Below are 22,221 nucleotides of genomic sequence, written 5' to 3'. Positions count from 1 at the left end.
CAGCCGGGCGACCGCGTCTGCACGTCCGTGCTGGCGCACACGGCGCCTGTATTGTGCACGCGCGTGCCCGCGGATCGCGCCTCGCGCATTCGCGCGCCCGCGTGCCCGTGTGTCCGCGGCTGGGGCAGGTGCCGGAGGGCGGGGCGGGGCCGGGGGGGGAGCGGCGGCTCCTTTAAGCGCCGCGCAATCCCGCACGGTGTCGGCCCCGCCCCGGCGGGCGCGCGCGGGCGGCGGCGCGGGGCTGAGCGGCATCGGCGGCAGCGGCCGCACCGCGCCATGGGCGCTCCGCCCGCCCGCGGGGCCGCGCCGCTGCTGCGGGCTCTGCTGGCGCTGCTGGCGCTGCTGCTGCTGGCCGCGCCGGGACGGCCCCGCGGCACCGATACCGGCACCGGCACCTGCCCGCCCGCAGCTCTGCTCTCGCACCTCGGCGCCGGGGACGGCGGTGGAGCGCGGCCGCCCCCGCTCTCTTCCAGCGCTTCCAGCGGCACCGGGAACAGCGGCGGCGGCGGTGGGAGCGCGGGGGGGTCCCGCGGCAACGGGAGCGGCGGGGAGAGCGGCGGCACCGGCACCTGCGGCGGTGCGCGAGGCCATGGAAGCACCGGGAGCACCGAGCGCGCCGCGCGTGACGCAGACGGCGGGGGTACAAACGGTACCGGGAGCACAATGAGCGCCGGGGGGAGCGGCGGAGCCCGAAGCCGTGGAGGCGCCGGGAGCGGCAGGGAGAGCGGCGGGGCACGAGGCCAAGGAGGAACCGCGAGCACCGCCGACACCGGCAGCGCAAGCGGCACCGGGGAGAGCGGCGGCACCGGCACTCGTAGCCGTGCTTACAGCCGTGGAGGAGCCGGGAGCGCCGAGCGTCTGGCACGCGCTGCAGCCACCGGGGGCTCTCAGCTCCCCGCAGGCACTGGGAGGACCGGGAGCACCGCCCGCAGCCCTCCGGGCGCGCTGCTTCCCCGCCGCCGCCGCCGCAGCCCCAACAACGCGCCGCAGTTCCAGCCCCCCAGCTACCAGGCGGCCGTGCCGGAGAACCGCCCGGCGGGGACGGCGGTGGCACAGGTGACGGCGACCGACCCCGATGCGGGCGAGGCGGGCCGGCTGCGCTACGCCATGGCCGCGCTCTTCGACAGCCGCTCCGACGCGCTCTTCGCCATCGACCCCGATACCGGCGCCGTCACCACGGCCGCTCCGCTGGACCGCGAGAGCAAAAGCAGCCACGTGTTCCGCGTCACCGCGGTGGATCACGGCACGCCGCGGCGCAGCGCCATGGCCACGCTGACGGTGACGGTGAGCGACGCCAACGACCACGACCCGGCCTTCGAGCAGCACGAGTACCGGGAGAGCGTGCGGGAGAACCTGGAGGTCGGCTACGAGGTGCTGACGGTGCGCGCCACCGACGGCGACGCCGGCCCGAACGCCAACGTGCTGTACCGGCTGCTGAACGCCGGCGGCGCCAACGAGGTGTTCGAGATCGATCCGCGCTCCGGCGTCATCCGCACCCGCGGCCCCGTGGACCGGGAGGCCGTGGAGGCGTTCGAGCTGTTGGTGGAAGCCGCGGATCAGGGCCAGGAGCCGGGACCCCGCAGCGCCACCGCCACGGTGCGCATCGCGGTGGAGGACGACAACGACAACGCGCCGCAGTTCAGCGAGAAGCGCTACGTGGTGCAGGTCCCCGAGGACGTGCTGCCCAACACGGCCGTGCTGAGGGTGACGGCCACCGACCGTGACAAGGGCAGCAACGCTGTGGTGCACTACAGCATCGTCAGCGGCAACACGCGCGGCCACTTCTACATCGATGCGCAGACGGGCGCTCTGGACGTTGTCACCCCGCTGGACTACGAGGCCAGCAAGGAATTCACGCTGCGCATCCGTGCGCAGGACGGCGGGCGGCCGCCGCTCTCCAACATCAGCGGTTTGGTCACCGTGCAGGTGCTGGACGTCAACGACAACGCGCCCATCTTTGTCAGCACTCCCTTCCAGGCCACCGTGCTGGAGAACGTGCCCGTGGGCTATTCTGTCATCCACGTGCAAGCCATCGATGCCGACTCAGGGGACAACGCCCGCCTGGCTTACACCCTCCTGGAGACCGGCGCCAGCTTCCCTTTCGCCATCAACAACAGCACCGGGTGGATCGTGGTGGCCTCCGAGCTGGACCGCGAGGCGGTGGACTTCTACAGCTTCGAGGTGGAGGCGCAGGATCAGGGCAGCCCCCCCATGGCGTCCTCGGCCAGCGTCAGCGTCACCGTCCTGGATGTCAATGACAACAGCCCCGAGTTCACGCAGCGCGAATACGGCGCCCGCCTCAACGAGGACGCGGCAGTGGGCACCAGCGTGCTGACCGTCTCCGCCGTCGACCGCGACGCCAACAGCGTCATCACCTACCAGATCTCCAGCGGCAACACCCGCAACCGCTTCTCCATCACCAGCCAGAGCGGCGGGGGGCTCCTCTCGCTCGCCCTGCCGCTGGACTACAAGCTGGAGCGGCACTACCTGCTCACCGTCGCCGCCTCCGATGGCACGCGCCAGGACACGGCCCAGGTGGTGGTCAACGTCACCGACGCCAACACGCACCGCCCCGTTTTCCAGAGCTCCCACTACACCGTCAATGTCAACGAGGACCGGCCGGTGGGCACCACGGTGGTGGTCATCAGTGCCACGGATGAGGACACGGGGGAGAATGCCCGCATCACCTACCTGATGGAGGACAGCATCCCGCAGTTCCGCATCGCGCCCGACACGGGGGCCGTCACCACGCAGATGGAGCTGGACTACGAGGACCAGGTTTCCTACACGTTGGCCATCACAGCCCGGGACAACGGCATCCCGCAGAAGTCCGACACCACCTACCTGGAGATCCTGGTGAGCGACGTCAACGACAACGCCCCCCAGTTCCTGCGCGACTCCTACCAGGGCTCCGTCTACGAGGACGTCCCCGCCTTCACCAGCGTCCTCCAGGTCTCGGCCACCGACCGTGACTCGGGGCTCAACGGAAGGGTCTTCTACACCTTCCAGGGCGGTGACGACGGCGACGGCGACTTCATCATTGAGTCGACCTCGGGCATCGTGCGCACCTTGCGCCGCCTGGACCGGGAGAACGTGCCGCTCTATGCCCTGCGGGCGTACGCTGTTGACAAGGGCGTGCCAGCCAGGCGGACGCCGGTGGAGATCCAGGTGACGGTGCTGGATGTCAACGACAACCCTCCGGTCTTTGAGCGCGACGAGTTCGACATCTTTGTGGAGGAGAACAGCCCCATCGGGCTGGTGGTGGCCCGCATCACCGCCACCGACCCCGACGAGGGCCCCAACGCTCAGATCATGTACCAGATCGTGGAGGGCAACATCCCCGAGGTCTTCCAGTTGGACATCTTCTCCGGGGAGCTCACCGCCTTGGCCGACCTGGACTACGAGGCCAAAGCAGAGTACGTCATGGTGGTGCAGGCCACCTCGGCCCCGCTGGTGAGCCGTGCCACCGTCCACGTGCGCCTGCGCGACGCCAACGACAACAGCCCCCAGCTGAGGAACTTTGAGATCGTCTTCAACAATTACATCACCAACCGTTCGGGCAGTTTCCCCGGCGGGGTCATCGGACGCATCCCAGCCCGCGACCCCGACGTCTCGGACAGCCTCACCTACTCCTTCGAGCAAGGCAATGAGCTCAACCTGGTGCTGCTGGACCCGCGCACCGGGGACCTGCGCCTCAGCCCGGCGCTGGACAACAACCGTCCGCTGGAGGCCGTCATGAGGGTCTCGGTGTCAGGTAAGGACCCCCTGACGGGGCGGTTTTGGGGTGTCCCCTCCAGATCTGGGGATGCGCTGGTGGCGTTTTGTCCATCCCATCCCACCACGGGTCCAAGGGCCTCAGCACCCCCTGTGTTCTCCCCACCCGGGGGTCCTGGGGGGGTCCAATATCTCTATTCATAGGTTTTTGTAGCGAGGGTCCAGGGCATCGTTGCATAGGTTTGGGGCTCCCGGGGCTCCATGTGTGTGTTTGAGGGGGGTCCTGTTTGGGGGCTGCACGTGGTTGGGGTCCCAGCGCCCTGTCTGTGTCTTCTGTGGGAGTTCAGACTTTGGCATGGAATTGTTGGGTGCTGCTCAGAGGTTGAGGGGAGCGATTCTAAGAGTGTGGAGGAAGTGGCTCCTGGGCCGCCCCAGGGGCAGGGAGGGAAACTGAGTCACTGCACCTCATGGGGCTGGGACCCTCCCACCTGGCTGGCACCATGTGGGGCACCTGGGGGCAGTGCATCCCCCCCTGGAGCTCCTTCAGGCATGGGGCTGACAGTGGGGACGGGGACTCTGCTGAGCCCAAGGTGTGCTGGGGGTCCAGGCTGCCCCACCGTGCTGTAATGGGAGAAACTGAGGGGTTGGCCAGGGACCCTCAGTGCTCAGCCGTGGGGTCTTTGGGAGCAGAGAACAGGGATGGGGCTGTTTGGTTCCCCCTCCCCAAATCCTGCCTCCCTTCCCATCCCTTCCCTGCAGCTTCTCCATTAGCCCCGCTTTGAAGGCATGTGGGAGAACTTTCTCACCCCATTTACAGTGAGGACAGCTTGAGTGCAGAATCCCCCCTTCCAACTCCTCCCCCCAAGCCCCCATAGCACGCTGCCTGCTGCTGTGATTTCCCCCATCCCCATCCCTGTGCACCCGCCCTCCCCACGCTGCCATTCCTGCTCCAGCCACACAAAGGGGGTGTGCTGGGAGCCCCCCCATGTCCCCCTGCACAGGAGCCAAGGAACAAAGGCTCTTGGCATAGCTGGGCCCCCGCTGCCACCGCCATGGCAACGCCCCCCCCAGCCCCTTGCCACCACCACCGGCCGTCACCCATCGCCGTCCCCTGAGCCGCCTCCCCCCGTCTGCACTCCCCGTGCTCTCTCTGTCCATCTGTCCTCCAACGACTCTCTTCCCTGTCCTCCATCTGTCTGTCTGTCCCTCTGCCACTCGGCAAGGAGGAGGAATTGCAGGCGCTGACCCCATAGCGGGACCAGCCGGGTTGGCATCGCGTGGCCATCAGGAGCCGCCACGGTGACCACGGCAAGCTGGGTGCTCACCCCAGGGCCGTCGTCACCAAGTGCCACCACGGTGCCCACGAGTCGGGCGCTCGCCCCGCCGGGTGCCACCGCCTTGACCACAACCACCATCCTGCCCACAGACGGAGTCCACAGCGCCACGGCGCAGTGCACGCTGCGGGTGACGGTGATCACGGATGAGATGCTGAGCAACAGCATCACGCTGCGCCTGGCCGACATGTCCCAGGAGCGCTTCCTCTCTCCCCTGCTCAGCCTCTTCCTGGAGGGGGTGGCGGCGGTGCTGGCCGCCCCCCGGCACCGCGTGGTGCTCTTCAACATCCAGGCAGACACGGACGTGGCGGCCGCGCGCATCCTCAACGTCAGCCTGTCGGTGCGGCTGCCGGCCTCGGCGCGCGGCGCCCGCTTCTTCTCCTCGGAGGAGCTGCAGGAGCGGCTCTACCTGAACCGCTCGCTGCTGGCCGCCATCTCGGCGCAGCGCGTGCTGCCCTTCGACGACAACATCTGCCTGCGCGAGCCCTGCGAGAACTACATGCGCTGCGTCTCCGTCCTCAAGTTCGACAGCTCCGCGCCCTTCCTGGCCTCCGACACCGTCCTCTTCCGGCCCATCCATCCCGTCACCGGCCTGCGCTGCCGCTGCCCGCCCGGCTTCACCGGCGACTACTGCGAGACAGAGGTGGACCTCTGCTTCTCCAGCCCCTGCGGCGGCAATGGCCGCTGCCGCAGCCACGAGGGCGGCTACACCTGCGAGTGCCACGAGGACTTCACTGGTGAGAGCCCTCTGCCGTCCCCCTTCATCCGTCCCCTCGACATCCTTTCCCGTCATCCGTCCGTCCCCCCGTCCTCCTTCTCCTCAACGCCCATCCGTCCCCTCAACATCCGTGCCCATCGTCCATCCCCCATCACTCTTCCATCCCCCGTCATCCATCCAACATCCATCCGTTCCCCCAAATCCATCCCCCCCCCCCATCCATCCATCCCCCCAGATCTTCCCATCCATCCAACACACATCTCTCATCCCTCAAGTCCATCCCTCCTCCATCACGGTCCCTTCCTTGTCTCCACCATCCCCTCTGTCCCCTCCATTCCACTGCATGCCTTACAGAACATCACTGAGGAGGGGTACCTCGGGAGGGGGCATGCATGAGGGACGCCCATGGGACACCAGGGGGACACGCCTGGGGTACTTCTGGGACATGCAGAGGACATGCAGAGGATACTCTGCCACCACTGCCACATCTGCTCTCCCCTCCCTGTGTGACTCTGGGTGGGGGGGGGGGCACTGGGGACACCCCAGGGACCCCAGGGTGGGGGGACCAGCTGTCTATGGGGCAATGGGGGGGTTGTCTCAGTTGCCATGGTGACAGGAGGTGGTTGCCACGGCGATGGAGCTGGGGATAAGTGGGGTTTGGAGATGCTCTGTGGGGAGGACGGACCCCAGGACTGGGGATGGAGGGACACCCCAGTGTTGGGGGTCAGCACCAGGGTGCCCTCCCTGCAGGGGAGCACTGCGAGCTCAGCACCCGCCGTGGCCGCTGTGCACCGGGGGTCTGCCGCAACGGGGGCACCTGCGTCAACCTGCTGGTCGGGGGGTTCCGCTGCGAGTGCCCCCCCGGGCACTACGAGAAGCCTTTCTGCTCCATGAGCACCCGCAGCTTCCCCCCACGGTCCTTCATCACCTTCCGGGGCCTCCGGCAGCGCTTCCACTTCACCCTTACCCTGACGTGAGCCCCAGGGTGGGGGAACGGGATGGGGGTGTGGGGTGGGGGTGGTGAGGTGGCGGCCCTGTGGGCTTCAGAAGGGTGGGGGGTGCCCTATGAAACAGGGGGTGGTGGTGAATGGGGCTGTGGGTCACCAGGGATAATGGGGCCAGGGCTGGGGAGTGCCCTATGGATGTGGGTAGGAACAGTGGGGATGGAAGCTGTGAGGGGAACGGGGTGTTGGAGTTGGGTGGTGGGGGCCCTGTGGGGTTGGGGCAGTGGGGAGTGGGTTGGTGGGAGCCCCGTCGGCACGGCCTGGGGCCACGGGGCAAGGGGCAGCGGGGCACCCAGAAGGCACAGAGGGGGGCAGCGGGGCAGGGGTTGGGGGTGGCAGCGCGTCGCGGTGGGCACAGCACAGAGGTGGGGGCAGAGCACAGAGGTGGGGGCACAGCACAGAGGTGGGGGCAGAGCACAGAGGTGGGGGCACAATGTGTCCCCAGGTTCGCCACCAAGGAGCGGGACGCCCTGCTGCTCTACAACGGGCGCTTCAATGAGAAGCACGACTTCGTGGCACTGGAGATCGTCCAGGAGCAGATCCAGCTCACCTTCTCTGCAGGTAGGGCCGCACCCCGGCACGGCATCCACGGCATTTCCCCTGGGCGCCGCAGCCTGGCACTGCATCCCCATCCCTGGCACTGCATCCCGTGCTTCCCATGCTTCCCATCCCTGGCGTCAGCCGGCGCCGCATCCCCGTCCCATGCGTTGTGCTCCTGGCCCTCAGTTCCGTCCATCTCATCCCAAGCACTGCGCCCAATCCCTCGCGTCCCATCCCATGGCTCTGTCCCCCCCATGTCACCCTTCCCTGTGCTCCCCCCACCCTGGTGCACCCTGCGCTGCCCGCAGGTGAGACCACCACCACGGTGTCCCCGTTTGTTCCGGGCGGTGTCAGTGATGGGCAGTGGCACCGGGTGCAGCTGCACTACTACAACAAGGTGGGGGCGAGGGGGGAGGCACTGGGATGCTGCAGCCTTGGGTGGGGGGCAGAGGGATGGGGACGTGGGGCTGGTGGGGGGTTTGGGGTGGGAGGGAAAGGATGGAGGGGAGCAGAAAGGGGAGGGGGCGCAGGGATGATTTGAGGGGATGAAGGGGAGGATGGGGAAGGGGATGGAGGAAGAGGAGGGTTGAAGGGATCGAGTGCGAGGATGGAGAGGAGAGGGAACATGGAGTTGGGGATGGAGGAAGATGATGGAGTGGGGCGGGGGTGGGGGTTTGGGAGGATGAGAAAAGGGGTAGTGGAGGTCTGGGGACAGCAGAAGAGGATGGAGAGGAACGGGAATATGGGTATGGGGATGAGGAAGAGAATGGAGGGGTTTGGGGATGTGGATTTGAGGATGAGGAAGGAGACGGAGGGAGGAGGAAGGGCCCTGCTGGAGGAGGTCGATGGGGGCACAAAGGCCGCCGGGGAGGAGGCGGTGCCATCAGGGCTCACCGGGTGCCCACAGCCCATGCTGGGCAAGTCAGGGCTGCCGCAGGGCCCCTCGGAGCAGAAGGTGGCGGTGGTGGCGGTGGACGACTGCGACGTGGGCATGGCCCTGAAGTTCGGCCCCGTGTTGGGCAACTACTCGTGTGCGGCACAGGGCACCCAGTCCGGCTCCAAGAAGTGAGGATGGGGACGGGGACGGGGGGGGGACGAACGGGGGCCCTTGGTGGTGTCCCCCCCCCCGCCCAGGTGACATCGGTGCCGCAGGTCGCTGGATCTGACGGGGCCGCTGCTGCTGGGCGGTGTGCCCACCCTGCCCGAGAGCTTCCCCATCCGCAGCCGCCACTTCGTGGGCTGCATGCGGCACCTGCGCGTGGACGAGCGTCCCGTGGACATGGCCGCCTTCATCGCCAACAACGGCACCGTGCCAGGTGCTGGGGGTCCCGGGGACTCCAAAGGGCACCGGGTGCGGGGATGGGGGTCTCTGTGTTCCCTTGGCGTGGGCACGTTTGAGCAGGGGGTTCCCGTGCCCGCTTGGTGTAGGAACGCGGCACCGGGGGTCTCCGTGCCCTTTGGGTGTGTGGACGTGGCACTGGGTCCCTGTGTCCCTGCCCAGCGGGGCACAGAGCCATTCCTCAGCTGCATGGGGGTCACCAACCCCGTGCCCCCCCACCTCTGCAGGCTGCCCCGCCAAGAAGACGGTGTGTGACAGCGGCACGTGCCACAACGGGGGCACCTGTGTGCACGAATGGGACGGCTTCAGCTGCCGCTGCCCGCTGGGCTTCGGGGGCAAGACGTGCCAGGAAGGTATGGGGCTGGGGGGGGTGGGATGGGATGGGTTTCGGGGTGGCACATGGGCACCCACCTCGCTCCGTGCCCCGCAGAGATGGCGAATCCGCAGCGGTTCCTGGGCAGCAGCCTGGTGGTGTGGAGCGGGCTGGCGCTGCCGCTGCCGCTGCCCTGGCACCTGGGGCTGATGTTCCGCACGCGCCAACCCCGCGGGCTGCTGCTGAGTGCCTCCACCGGGCCCACGGCCACCCTCACACTGCAGGTGGGGCAGGGGCTGCAAGGGGCTGGGGTGTGGGGTGTGGGGTTACTGCCCTGTGGGATGCTGCCCTTGGGGGCCGTGGGCACGAGGGTCCATCGGTATGGGGGGCGTCAGGATGCTATGGGCACAGAGGTGATGGGTGTGGGGGTGTTGGGATGGATGGGATGATGCCCTATGGGGGAGCTGTGGGTAGGGGGTTTATGGGTGTGGGGGTATCGCCCTGCAGGAATTGCTCTGGGGGCCGTGGTACCAGGGCAGGCTGTTATCGAGGAGGAGTTACTTTATTGTCCTGGTTGGGGGTGGATGTGGGGACTGCTGCTCTGGGGGGAGCACCGGGGGGTATTGGCTCAGGGCTGGGTGTTGTGCCGGGGGTGATGTTGTCCTGGGGCTATGGGATGTTGCCTGGGGGGGGGCTGCAGTGGGGGGTGGTCGCCCTTGGGGAGGCATCACCCTTTTGGGGGTGCTTTGCCACGGGCGCTCTGACGCCTCTGCCCACAGCTGAGCGAGGGGCAGGTGGAGGCAGGCGTGTGGCAGGGGGGGTCCCGCCTGGCCCTGCTGCGTCTGCCCCACGCGCGGGTCAACGACGGCGCCTGGCATCACCTCCAGCTGGAGCTGCGGGGGGACCCCGGCCGTGCCCCCCCCACCACCCTGCTGCTCCTCGCCCTCGACTACGGCCGCCACCAGGTGCGGGGGGACACAGGGCGGGCTGTGGGGTGGGGACCCCTGGTACCCATGGAGCTCAGCGCCCCTCTGCCCGCAGGCGACGGCCGACGTGGCCGGGGGGCTGCAGGGGCTGCGGCTGCGGGCGCTGAGCGTCGGGGGGCTGCAGGGGGACGGCGGGCAGGTGGAGCAGGGCTTCCGTGGCTGTGTGCAGGTATGGGGCCGGGATGGGCTGTGAGGTGTGGGACGTGGCAGGGGGATGTGGGCACGGCGCTCTGGGGCGTGGAGGTGGGCAGAGGGACACGGGATGCGTCACAGGGAGTGGGGACACGTGAGATACGGGAGTGTGGGCACAGTGCTGTGGGTATGGGCACAGGGACGTGGCACAGGGCATGGGGACGCCCACAAGGGACGGGGACAGGAGCAGGGCGTGGGGATGTGGGCACAGTGCAATGGGGGTGGGCACACGGGATGGGGGTGTGGGCACGGGACGTGGCACAGGGTGTGAGGATGTGCATGGGGACACGAGGTGTGGGGACAGAGCGCAGTGCCACAGGGATGGGCACAGAGATGAGGGCATGGCGGTGTGGCCGTGGACCGTGGGGACACAGGGGCACGACGTGGGCCCTGAGCACGGTCCCGGTGACACGGGGACTTGCCCGGTGCCGGGCGCTGCCGCAGGGTGTGCGCGTGGGGACGACGGGCAGCGAGGTGACACTGGAGGTGGCGACAGCCGCACGGGTGAATGTGGAGGGGGGCTGTGCTCTGCCCGACCCCTGCGACTCGGGGCCGTGCCCACCCCACAGCTACTGCAGTGACGACTGGGACAGCTTCTCCTGCAGCTGCCACCCGGGTGAGTGCCAGCAGGACCGCTGCGTCCCCACCGTGCTGTCCTCTCCAGGGCTGTCACCTCTGCCTTGGCGCCGCCGCCCCACAGCTCCCGACCTGACCCCTCTCCAAAGGACAGGCTGCCTTGGGGATGCCACAGCCCTAGGGGCCGCCCCCTGGGGACACTGCATTAAATGTGCCCCCACCTCACCCCCCGGTGTCACAGGTTACTTCGGTGACAGCTGCATCAGCGCCTGCGCCCTCGACCCCTGTGAGCACCGGGGCGGCTGTGTGCGCAGAGCAGGTGCCCCCCATGGCTACGCCTGCGAGTGTCCCCAGGGCTACTTTGGGCCGTACTGCGAGCACAGGTGAGGGGAGGGGACACGGTGAGGACAGGAGGGGCGCAGTGGCTGTGGAAGGGACGTGGGGGTCACGGAAAGGGGACATGGAAAGGGGACGGTGGCCAGGCGGGGGCACAGCGGCGTGGGGAGGGCATGGGGCTGCGCACTGGCTGCCGTGCCGTGCCGTGCCGTGCCGTGCCGTACCGTGCCGTGCCGTGCCGTGCCGTGCCGTGCCGTGCCATACTGCTTTGTGCCGTGCTGTGCCACGCTGCGCCACGCTGCCTACACAGGGTGGACCAGCCGTGCCCGCGGGGCTGGTGGGGACACCCCACCTGCGGCCCCTGCAGCTGCGACGTCACCAAAGGCTTCGACCCCGACTGCAACAAGACGACAGGCGAGTGCCGCTGCAAGGTGAGCGCCCCCCACCTCCCCGCCGTGCCCCCACCCGGCGCAGCCCCGCCGACCCCCCCGTGTCCCCGCAGGAGAACCACTACCGCCCGGCGGGCAGCGACACCTGCCTGCTGTGCGACTGCTACCCCACCGGGTCCCTGTCACGCCTCTGCGATGCCACCAGTGGGCAGTGCCCCTGCAAGCCCGGCGTCATCGGGCGGCACTGCGACCGCTGCGACAACCCCTTCGCCGAGGTGACGGTCAGCGGCTGTGAAGGTGAGTGATGGCACCGCGGTGTCACCCGGCGCCGGTGTCCTCCGGTCCTGACACCTGCACTCTTTGCCTCCTGCAGTCAACTATGACAGCTGTCCCCGTGCCATTGAAGCCAGCATCTGGTGGCCGAGGACACGCTTTGGGCTGCCTGCCGCCGCCCCGTGCCCCAAGGGCTCCATTGGTAAGGGGGGACGTGGGGACAGGGCTGCGCCATGCCACCTATGCCCAAGTGATGCCCGCTGGTGATGGATGGGGGGGACAGAGCTGCCCGGTGCCACCCTATGCTCCAAGTGCCCTGTGGGTGCAGGGGGGACCTGGGGACAAGGGCTGCCCGTCACCACCCCGCACCCCAGATGCACAGGAGGACAGGGGATGGTGACAGGCAGCCCTTTCCCCAGTGCTCCGCGGGCACAGGAGGGGCACAGCGCTCTGCACTGCCATCCTGCTGCCACTCCATTACAAGAGCCCACGGCTGTAGGGACGTGCGGTGTCCCCGCAGTGTCCCCTCTGTCCCCATCCCCGCAGGCACAGCGGTGCGTCACTGCGACGAGCACAAGGGCTGGCTGCCCCCCAACCTCTTCAACTGCACCTCGTTGGCCTTCGCCGCCCTCAAAGGCTTCGTGAGTGTCCCCAATTCGGGGGGGGGGGGGGGGGGCGGAGCGTGCAGCGCCGTGGGGGACGCGGTGTGCTGAGGTTTTCCTCCCCGCAGGCGGAGCGCTTGGTGCGCAACGAGTCGGTGCTGGACACGGCGCAGTCGCAGCGGGTGGCGCTGCAGCTGCACAACGCCACGCGGCACACGGCCGCCTACTTCGGCAGCGATGTGCGCCTGGCTTATCGGCTGGCAGCGCGGCTGCTGCAGCACGAGAGCGCCCAGCGGGGCTTCCGTTTGGCGGCCACGCAGGACGTCCATTTCACCGAGGTGTGGAGCCAAGTGGGGGAGCCGCCGAGGGGCGCTGGGAGCGGGCGATGGGCGCGGGGATGGAGGGGGGCGCGCGGTGCCCGGGTGTCCCCTCGGCCGTGGGGTGCTGGATGATGGCCGTGCGCGCGGTGACCTTCAGAGGAGCCGTTGCAGATGGGTACCCAGCAGGGCCGGGGTGCCTGGGAGCAATCGAGTGCCCCTGTGTGCCCCGTTCTCTGGGGGATGGAGCCCAGGCGCAGAGCTGATGGGCGCCAGTGGTTGTGGGGTGTCTGCAATCCGTGGGATCTCCTCTGTGCTCCCGGGGCACCAGGAGTGGGGCTGGAGCCCGGGTGCCACAGTGGTGGGTGCACATCAGGTGCCGGTTGGAGACGGGTGCCCCCGTAGGGTCGGGGTGCCTGGGGCCGTGTGGGGTGCTGCATCTCACTGCCCAGGGAGCCGTGCAGGGGGGGCCCGTATCCTTCAGGATGTTGTGAGGGGCACTGAGCAGCCCTGCCCGTCTCCAGAACCTGCTGCGGGTGGGCAGCGCGCTGCTGGACGCCAGCAACAAGCGGCACTGGGAGCTGATCCAGCAGACGGAGGGCGGCACGGCGTGGCTGCTGAAGCACTTTGAGGACTACGCCAGCGCCCTGGCACAGAACATGCGCCAGACCTACCTGAGCCCCTTCACCATCGTCACCCCCAACATCGGTGAGCGCCGTGGGGGTCGGGGCTGTTTGTGGCCTCATGTGCACACAGGGATCCACGTGGTGCCTGGGGAGGTGACTGCGTGCCCCCCGTGTGCCCGGGGCACTTGTGGGACATTTGGGTGCTGGGGGATGAGGGTGTGTGCACACCTGGGGACCTGAGCGTCGTGTGTGCTCGGAACTGCGGGTGCTGCCCGTGCCCAGGGATGTGTGTGTGCGTTCACGTGTGTTCTGGGCTGTGCACACGTGTGTGTGTGTGTGTGTGTGCCGTTGGTGATGCCCTGGCGCCGCTGCAGTGGTGTCGGTGGTGCGGCTGGACAAGGGCAGCTTCGCGGGCGCACGGCTGCCACGCTATGAGGCTCTGCGAGGGGAGAAGCCCCCCGACCTGGAGACCACCGTCATTCTGCCTGAGAGCGTCTTCCGGCCCCCCGAGGGCAGGCGTGAGTGCTGGGGGGTGGGCAGGGTTATAGGGGATCCTATTGGGGTTGTAGGGATGGGGACCTCAGTGCGGCTGTGGGGCTGGGAGGAGGGCCGTGGGGTAGCTGCGTGTACCCAGGAGAGCATCGGGCTCCCAGCATCTCCCACCCCAGGCCCCGCTGCTGGGCACGGAAAGGCATCGCCAAGCACAGGTGGGCAGCAGCAGGAGATGGAAGAGGAAGAGGAGGAGGAGGATGAAGAGGCTGCAGGGGACGAGGAGGAAGATGAGGTGACCCTGGTGACCCGGCACAAGCGGCACCCAGAGCCCAGCGAGGGCCAGGCCATCGCCAGCGTCATCATCTACCGCACGCTGGCAGGGCTGCTGCCCGAGCAGTACGACACCGACAAGCGCAGCCTCAGGTGCTGGGGGGGTTGTGGGGCAGAGGGGGTGGCCGTAGGGCTTGGGGGGGGTGGCAAGCATCCGGTGCCCATAAAGTGCCAAGGAGGTATTGGGGTGCTGCCATGTGGGGGCCCAGGAGGCGCCTGAGCAGCCCCACAGGTGCTGGGATGTGGGGGATGCGGGCGCCCGCGGGAGATATGGATACAGGCAATGGGGGCGGCTGCCTGCAGGAGGTGCGGCCCCCATGGGGACCCTGAGCTGCTGCCCCCCAGGGTGCCCAAACGCCCCATCATCAACACGCCGGTGGTGAGCATCAGTGTGCACGCTGCCGCAGGGCAGGTGCCGCGCGCGCTGGAGAAACCCATCACCCTGCAGTTCCGCCTGCTGGAAACACAGGAACGCTCCAAACCCATCTGCGTCTTCTGGAATCACTCGCTGCTGTGAGCGGGATGGGGGCAGCATTTCTGTGGGGTGGGCATGGGGTGTGGGTGGGGAGGGGGGGCGCCGTGGAATGGGGGCAGCATTGTGCGTGGTGACGTGGGAGGTGGGGGGCAGCCCGGTTCTGTGGCGGGGGATCCCTGGTTGGGGTGTCCCATTGCGGGGTGTCCCATTATGGGGTGTCTCATTATGGGGTGTCCCATTATGGGGTGTCCCATTGCGGGGTGTCCCATTATGGGGTGTCCCGGTTGGTTGCAGGGCAGGCGGTGCGGGCGGCTGGTCGGCGCGGGGCTGTGAGGTGGTTTTCCGGAACCAGAGCCACGTCAGCTGCCAGTGCAACCACATGACGAGCTTTGCTGTGCTCATGGACATCTCCCGGCGCGAGGTGGGGACTTGGGGGGGCGGCAGGGGATGCTGGGATGGCACGTGGGAACTGGGTGTGGGGTGCTGGAGGCGGGGCTTATGGAAAGTGGGAGGGGCCAGGTGAGTGGGAGGAGCTGGTGGAAAGGGAGGGGTTTTGTGAATGGGGCTGCCAGGTGGGAGGGGCGGTCGTAGGGCGGGAGCAAAAGTGGGCGGGGCTTTCCATAGGGGTTCCATAGGGGCGTGGCTGAACAGGGAGCGAGGCTCCCCATAGGCTGTCATGCTGTGGGCGGGGCACCCGGACGGGGGCGGAGCCAAGAAATGGGTGGAGCTCTACGTGAGGGCGGGGTCAGCTGCAGTGGGGGCGTGGCCAAAGCAGGGAGCGGCGTTTCCCCATTGGGTGTGGCGCTGTGGGCGGGGCCACGAGGCAACGACCACGGTTGTGTACCGGGGAGGGGGCGTGGCCAAGCGTGGGCGGGGCCAGGGAGGGGGGCGTGGCTTAGCGTTTCGGTACCGGCAGAACGGGGAGATCCTCCCGCTGGCGGCTCTGACCTACGGCTCGCTCGGCGTGGCGCTGGCGGGGCTGCTGCTGGCCGTGCTGGTGCTGAGCGCCCTGCGGGGGCTGAGCTCCAACCGTCACAGCATCCGGCGGCACGGCGCCTGTGCGCTGCTGCTGGCACAGCTTGTCTTCCTGCTGGGCATCAACCAGGCTGAGCTGCCGGTAGGGGCGGGGCCGGGAGGGGGGGGCGGGGCGAACCGGGGTGGAGCCGACGGGGAAGTGGGAGAGGGGTGGGGATGAATGGGGCGGGATCGTGGGAGGTGGGGGGCGCTGAGCTGTGGAGGTGTTAAGCAGGGGGGAGGCCGTCTGAGAGCTGGGGGTTTAAATGGGGGCGGGGCTAAAGGCGGGTGTGGATTGCGGTGGGCGGGGCTTTCTGAGGAGGCGGGGCTATGAGGGGGCGTGGCTCCGTGGGTGGGCAGTTCCTGTCTGACCCCCCCCGGCCCACAGCTGGCATGCACGGTGGTGGCCATCCTGCTGCAGTTCCTGCACCTGAGTGCCGTGGGCTGGGCGCTGCTGGAGGCTCTGCACCTCTACCGGCGCCGCACCGAACCCCGGCACGTCGACCGCGGGCCCATGCGCTTCTACCACGTGCTGGGCTGGGGGCTCCCTGCCTTCATCACCGGTAGGACACGGCCCTTCCCACTGAGCCCCGCCCCCTGGAACTCCCCTCAGCCAATGAGGCCCCGTCCCAACGCATGGCTGTGTAGGGCTGGCTGTGGGGCTGGACCCTGAGGGCTACGGGAACCCCGACTTCTGCTGGCTCTCCATCCATGACAGCCTGGTGTGGAGCCTGGCGGGGCCCAGCGCCTGCGCCGTGGCGGTGCGGAGGATGGGGATACGTGGGGCTTATGGGGCAGAGGGGACACGTGGGGTGTGGGGGATATATGGGGTTTATAGGGTATGTGGGGGCGTGGGGAAGAAATGGAGTATAGAGTAGGTATGTGGGGTATAGAAAGGGGCCATGTGGGGGTATAAGGAACATGGGAGTGGGGGAATTATGGGACATGTAGGGTATATGAGATGTATAGGGAGCACGTGGGGTTTGTAAAACATACAGGGCATGGAGGACGTTTGGCTGTGGGGGACATGGGGCGTATGGGATGTGTGGAATATGGGGGATAAATAGGCCATAGACAACATGTGGAGTGTATGGGATGTATGTGGCATAAGGGCATATGGTGATATATGGAATCTATGGGACATAAGAGGCACAAGGAACTTATGGGGCACGAGGGACATACGGGGTATGGGCCCCATGGCAGCCCTCCCTCACTCCCTGCTCCATAGGTCGGTGTCTTCTTCCTCGTGCTGGCAGCCAGGGCGTCCTGTGCCACCCCCCAGGGCTTCGAGAAGAAGGGCACGAGGTGAGTGAGCTGGCACAGGGACACATGAAGGACAGGGAGCACAGCTGGCAGAGGGGCCCGTGTGCAGCACTGCTCCCCCCACACCCTGGGCTGCTGACACTGTCGCCCCCTCCCCCCCCCCCCCAGCTCCGGACTGCAGACAGCACTGGTGGTGCTGGTGCTGCCCAGCCTGGCCTGGCTGCTCGCCCTGCTTGCCGTCAACAGCGATGCCATCCTCTTCCACTACCTCTTCGCCATCTCCAACTGCCTCCAGGTACCTCCACCCACATAGCCCCATATTTCCATTCCCCCAAAGCCCCACGTTGCCCCATGGGGGGGCAACCATTGGGCACAGGGGGGCCCTCACGTGGTTTGGGGTGGCCACCAGTTATCCCTCAGCCGTCTGGAGTATCAATGGGGGACACCTCACGGGCACTGGGGGACCCTCACCCAGTTTGGGGTGTCAGCACAGGATTTCCCATAGGCACAGAGTGACCTTCACCTGCTTTGAGGTGCCACTGAAGGGACACCCAGTGCCACCAATTGTCCCCCACCCGCCTGAGGTGCCAACGGAGGACACCCGAATGCGGTTCTCACCCACCCTCTCTCCCCTCCCACCCCAGGGCCCCCTCTTTTTCCTGGTGTGCGTGGTGCTGAGCCGGGAGGTGCGGCACTGCCTGCGCTCCGCCTGCGCCCGCGCTCAGAGCCCCGACCCCGCGTTGGCCACCAAATCCACGCTGACCACCGTGAGTGTGCGGCTGTGGGATGGGATGGGGGGCACCGCGGGGTCCCACCGGCACCCAGCCTCCATCCCTGTCCCCGTCCCTGCAGGCGTACAGCTGCGACACCACCTACGTGGCCGGCCGGCTGTACCAGGCGCCGTGCGGGGACTCCACGGGATCGCTGCACAGCGCGGCCAAAAGCCAGCACAGCTACATCCCCTTCGTGCGCAGGTGCGGGCTGGGAGCGCAGCCGCGTTTTGGAGGAGGGGGGCGGGATGTCACCGCTGTCATTCGCAGGGAGGACGCGGGGCTGAACGGCGGCCGCGTGCCGGCAGAGCAGGGGGGGCTCCTGGACACCGCGGACGCGCAGCACGGTGAGCGCAGCGCGCGTCGGGGCTCGCGGTGAGCGCAGCGCCGGGGCTCCCGCTGAGTTCTGCCTTCCCACCCTCCCGGCGCGCAGAGCACGACAGCGATTCCGACAGCGACCTGTCCCTGGAGGAGGATCCCAGCGGCTCCTACGGCTCCACGCACTCCTCGGACAGCGAGGACGAAGCCGGCGGCGCCGCCTGGGATGCGCTGCTGCGCCCCGAGCAGCCGCCCACACCCACCGGTAAGCGGGGCTCTGAGGGGGTCTGGGTGCCCCGTGGGTCCCCCGGCTCAGTGCCGTCCCCAAACCCGCAGGTGACGGCGCGGTGGCCCCGGCGCGGCCGTATTGGCCCGGGGAGTTTGTGACAACGGCCAGCGAGAGCGACGGGCACGGAGGCGCGGAACCGCTGCGCGTGGAGCCGGTGCCGGGGGTGGAGGGGCCGCCAAGGCTGCCCCCGCTGCTGCCCCTCCCTCACCCCCACAAAGGTACGGGGCACCCGTGGGTGCAGAGCCAGGATCACCGCGGCGCTCCGCGTCCCTCTGGTGCCATTCTCGTCCCCGCAGGCATCTTGAAGAAGAGGGGTTTGCCGCCCATCAGCGAGCGCGGCGCCGCCCCGCGCCCCCCCCCGCCCCCCGCCGGCACCGCCGCCTCCTCCGGGAGCGAGGGCAGCCAGCGGGGGGGGCCGGGGGGGCCTCGGCCCCGGCAGAGCCTGCAGGAGCAGCTGAGCAGCGCGGCGCCCATCGCCATGAGCATCAAAGCAGGCACTGTGGATGAGGACTCCTCCGGCTCCGAGTGAGTGCTGGGAGATGGGCGGGGGGCTGCGGGGGGGTCCCGGGGTGCGGGGGGGCTCCTGAAGGGCTGGGGCGCCCGGCTGTGCTACAGTGAGCAGCAGGTGCTGACGGGGTGCTGGGGTGCCCGTTGGGTCCCCATTGCACGCAAGGGTTTCCATTGGGTCCCCGCTGGGTGTGAGGACACCAGTTGGGTGCCCATGGGTGCTCATCAGGTGGAAGGGTGTCCCATGGGTGCGAGGGAAGCACATGGATGCCATCGGGTGCCCGCTGGGTGCCTATAGGGAACTCATGGGGCTCCTGTTTGGGTTCCCATTCATTGGGTACTCGTGGGTTCCCTCAGCTCCCATTGGGTTCCTGCTGGGCGCTCACTGGGTTCCCATCGGGTGCCCTTTTGCTGCATGGGGGCCCGCTGGACACCCATGGGTGGGGGCCGGCTCTGTCCCCACGAGCTGCACCAGGAAGCCTTCACACTAACCCTGCTCTTCTCTCCTCCCTCTCCCCCCCCCCGGACCCAGATTTCTGTTTTTTAATTTCCTTCATTAACACGGGGGGCTCTGGGGCTGCCCTCCCCTCCCCCCCCCTCCATCTCTGTCTGTCTGGGTGGGCGCTGGGTGCTGCGACCGTGGTGGGCGCCTGCACCCCCGGCCCCCCCCCCGTGATCACGCATCTGTCTGTCTCATTTTACCCTCCCCCCCCCCCCTCTTTGTGCCCACCCCCCTGGCAGGAGCGACGAGACTTCAATCTAACAGGGACCACCGCCGCCAGGGACAGCAGGGGAGGGGGGGGGGGGGGGGCAGAGAGCGGTACAGGGTGGGGGGCACCCAGCCCCCATTGCACTTTGGACCCTGCAGCCAGCAGGGATTTGCCTGCCCCCCCCCCCCCCCTTCCACCCCCCCCTCCCCCAGGGTACGGGGCAGCTGTGTGCTGTGTGCTGCCCCAGGGATTCGCCTGCAGCGCCGCTGCCCGATGGAGGGTTTTATTTAAAAAACACGTGAAAAATACAAAAAAAAAGGAAAAAAAAAAAGGAAAAAAAAGGGAGAAAATACAAAAAAAAAAAGGTTATAGGGCCCCCCCGCAGCTTGCCAGCCCCCCCAGGAGGGGGACGGGGGGGGCAAACGGCTGCCACCCTTGCTCGGCTGTGCTGTGGCACTGGGGGGGCAGTTGGAGGGTGCGGATGCCGTGGGGTTGTTCGCCCCCCAGGCAAGGCTCAGGCGGTGCCATAATGCTGGGTGCAGGATGGTGGGGGGCTGAGGGACCCCCGGGTGCGGGGGGGGGCAAAGGGGGGGGGTTTCCTACTGCTGGTGTGACCTTTTGTAATTAAAGCAAAACCCGACCTGAGCCTCTGCCTCCTCCCTTGTGGGGGGGGAGGGGGTCTCACCGTGCCCCCCTTCCCCCGTGACTCAGTTTCCCCAGCTGGGTGATGCTGTCAGCGTGGGGCGCCGCCGGCTGCCGTCTTGCGGGGGGGCTGCAGGCGGCTGCCTGGGGGGCCAAGTCTGCACCTGGAAGCAGCCCCCAGCCCCAGGGGAGCACCTGGGGGAGAGCAGGCGTGGGGAAACCGAGGCACGGCGCGGCGCCACGCTGTCAGAGGGGACGGTCCCCATCCTTACCTCTGGGTGCAGCTGTGCTGCTCCGGGGGGCTCCCCTCCCACCTGCTGCGGTCCCAGCCCGGCCGGGGGGCTTGGGGATGGCACTGGGTGGGGGGGGGCGGCTGCTGGGGGCCGTGCTGGCAGCGGTGGTGGCCCTGGCACGGGGTGCGCGGCTCGGGGGGGTGGCAGCGCTGCTCCTCAGCTTTGGCTGAGCTGGGAGAAACGGCGGAGCTGGGGGAGCACGGGCCTTGTTCCCGTTCCCAATGTGGTCCCCGTGGGGTGGGCTGAGCCCGTCCTGCTTCCCGGCCCCCCCTCCATTACCTGCTGTCTCTGCACGGAGGGGCTCAGACCTGCCCCGCGCCACAGCCCCCCTTGCTGGGCACGGCCGGGGGGGACAACTCTGCCTCGGGGTCCCCCTGCTGCTGGGGGCTCCCCTGGGTGGTGCCGGGGGGCGACAGCGGGGGGACTCCTGTAAGAGGGGGGGGCACAGGGATGCAGATCGCACCCCGCACCACCGCCGTGCCCCCTTCCCACCCCCCCCCCCTGCAGTGCCACCCACCTTGGGGACGCTGGCAGCAGGCACGGTGGGCAGCAAGGCCCTCACAGGGCTGTCCTTCACCACGAAGGTCTCACGGCGGGGGCTGCGGGGGCTGCCCCCTCCCGGGCCGGGGGGCAGCGGGGACAGGTGGCATTGCTGCAGCTGTGCTGCCAGGCGAGTGGCCTCACGCACCATCTCCTCCAGCCCGGCCCCACTCAGGGGGCTCCAGCGCCCGTTTGTGCCCCCTGGGGGCTCCTCATCATCGTCATCATCCTCACGGCTGGGGGTGAAGGGCAGCATTAACCCTGCCCGGGAGCCCCGCACCGGGCAGCAGGTGACACATCGTGGGCTGACACCTGCCCATGTTATGTCACCTGTGTCCCCGTCTCACCTGTCAGAAGGGGACAGGATGCTGAAGTCGAACTTCTCCTCGGTGATGAATTGCACATCTGGGGGCGATGCGGGGGGGGCGTGATGGGGGCCTGCAGTCCCCACGTTGGAGCACACAGAGGGGGTCCCCGAGTTGGGAACGGCCATCCTACCTTGCTCCTCCATCATCACACCCAGTCAGTGAGCGGCACCGGAGCCCATGGGTGACCTGGGTGCAAGCAGAGGTGACCCCATGGCCCCCCCACAACGTCCCAGCTCCGGGCACAGCGCCTGCTGGGAACAGCTCTGCCAGCACCGGGCACAACGGGGCTTTGTGGCCACGGGGACAGCACGGGGCAGCACGGGATGAACTCGAACACCGGGGGGGGGCCAAACCCACTGCTGGGGGGGGCAGCTCTGCACCCCACACCGGCCCTACAGCCCCATCCCAGGGGATGCAGACCCGTACCCAGGGGGTCCAGCCCCACCTATGGGCCTCAAACCCTGTGGTGTCCCAGCCCCGCATCCTCACCCGGCCCTATCAGCGCACAGCCCCCAAAAGGGAGGTCCCAGCCCCCCCCCAAATCCCATACAGGTTCCGCCCCAGCCCCAAACCCTGAAAGGTTTCCAGCCCCCACCCCAGCCCCCAGCCCCATGAATTACATCCCAGCCCTTCGCCCCCATCCCGAGGGCTCCCAGCCCCACACCCGCACCATCCCGAACTCCATAGGGCCCCGCAGCCCCATAACGATGGATGCCGACCCCACTCCCCCATCCCGGCGGAACAGCAACCCCACACCTGGGGGTCTCAGCCCCACAGCGCGGCTCCCGTTCCCACTCTCACCGCCCGGCTCCCGCTCGGCGCCGCGGGGAGGTCCGGCAGGGCGGGGGCGGGGCGCTCCGCCCGTTCGAATTCTCCCTCCGGCCCCACAATGGCGCCTCACGCTCCCGCCCGCCGCGCCGATTGGCCCCGCCCCCGCCCCGTCCGCGTTGC

General features: G+C 68.4%; 2 protein-coding genes across 8 annotated transcripts; one reads left to right on the top strand and one right to left on the bottom strand.

The window, feature by feature from the left end:
• The first annotated feature begins 276 nt into the window (after positions 1-276).
• Positions 277-19,703, top strand: CELSR2 (cadherin EGF LAG seven-pass G-type receptor 2). 2 transcript variants are annotated; one of them, XM_052702403.1, is made up of 35 exons: positions 277-3,754; positions 5,141-5,785; positions 6,517-6,739; positions 7,216-7,331; positions 7,619-7,707; positions 8,218-8,375; positions 8,463-8,626; positions 8,877-9,002; positions 9,080-9,246; positions 9,742-9,927; positions 10,004-10,117; positions 10,585-10,756; positions 10,958-11,099; positions 11,363-11,483; positions 11,555-11,738; positions 11,815-11,916; positions 12,261-12,355; positions 12,445-12,654; positions 13,158-13,341; positions 13,634-13,777; positions 13,928-14,174; positions 14,427-14,594; positions 14,851-14,977; positions 15,473-15,673; positions 15,959-16,133; positions 16,219-16,331; positions 16,799-16,875; positions 17,002-17,128; positions 17,478-17,600; positions 17,686-17,807; positions 17,874-17,950; positions 18,037-18,186; positions 18,258-18,428; positions 18,507-18,735; positions 19,459-19,703. In XM_052702403.1, exons 1-35 carry the CDS (start codon positions 277-279, stop codon positions 19,478-19,480), a joined length of 8,949 nt encoding a protein of 2,982 aa, XP_052558363.1. In that variant the 3' UTR covers positions 19,481-19,703. The 2 variants fall into 2 exon arrangements, with proteins under 2 accessions (XP_052558363.1, XP_052558364.1); XM_052702404.1 differs by lacking the exon at positions 19,459-19,703 and adding an exon at positions 19,250-19,420 and having other exon boundaries at positions 557-3,754.
• PSRC1 (proline and serine rich coiled-coil 1) lies at positions 19,695-22,184 on the bottom strand. 6 transcript variants are annotated; one of them, XM_052702411.1, is made up of 6 exons: positions 22,020-22,184; positions 21,401-21,456; positions 21,250-21,307; positions 20,880-21,138; positions 20,342-20,789; positions 19,695-20,264 (listed from the first exon to the last, which is right to left on the bottom strand). In XM_052702411.1, the coding sequence occupies exons 2-6, from the start codon at positions 21,414-21,416 to the stop codon at positions 20,161-20,163; spliced, it is 885 nt and encodes a 294-aa protein (XP_052558371.1). In that variant the 5' UTR covers positions 21,417-21,456; positions 22,020-22,184; the 3' UTR covers positions 19,695-20,160. The 6 variants fall into 6 exon arrangements, with proteins under 6 accessions (XP_052558371.1, XP_052558372.1, XP_052558373.1 ...); XM_052702412.1 differs by having other exon boundaries at positions 22,027-22,184; XM_052702413.1 differs by having other exon boundaries at positions 22,072-22,181.
• Between the last annotated feature and the right edge of the window lie 37 nt (positions 22,185-22,221).

Source organism: Tympanuchus pallidicinctus, unplaced genomic scaffold, assembly GCF_026119805.1.
Source record: "Tympanuchus pallidicinctus isolate F22 unplaced genomic scaffold, pur_lepc_1.0 scaffold45, whole genome shotgun sequence".
In the NCBI taxonomy this organism is placed as follows: Eukaryota; Metazoa; Chordata; class Aves; order Galliformes; family Phasianidae; genus Tympanuchus; species Tympanuchus pallidicinctus.
The sequence above is the reverse complement of the archived record's forward strand: the minus strand, read 5'-3'. Positions and strand labels throughout refer to the sequence as shown.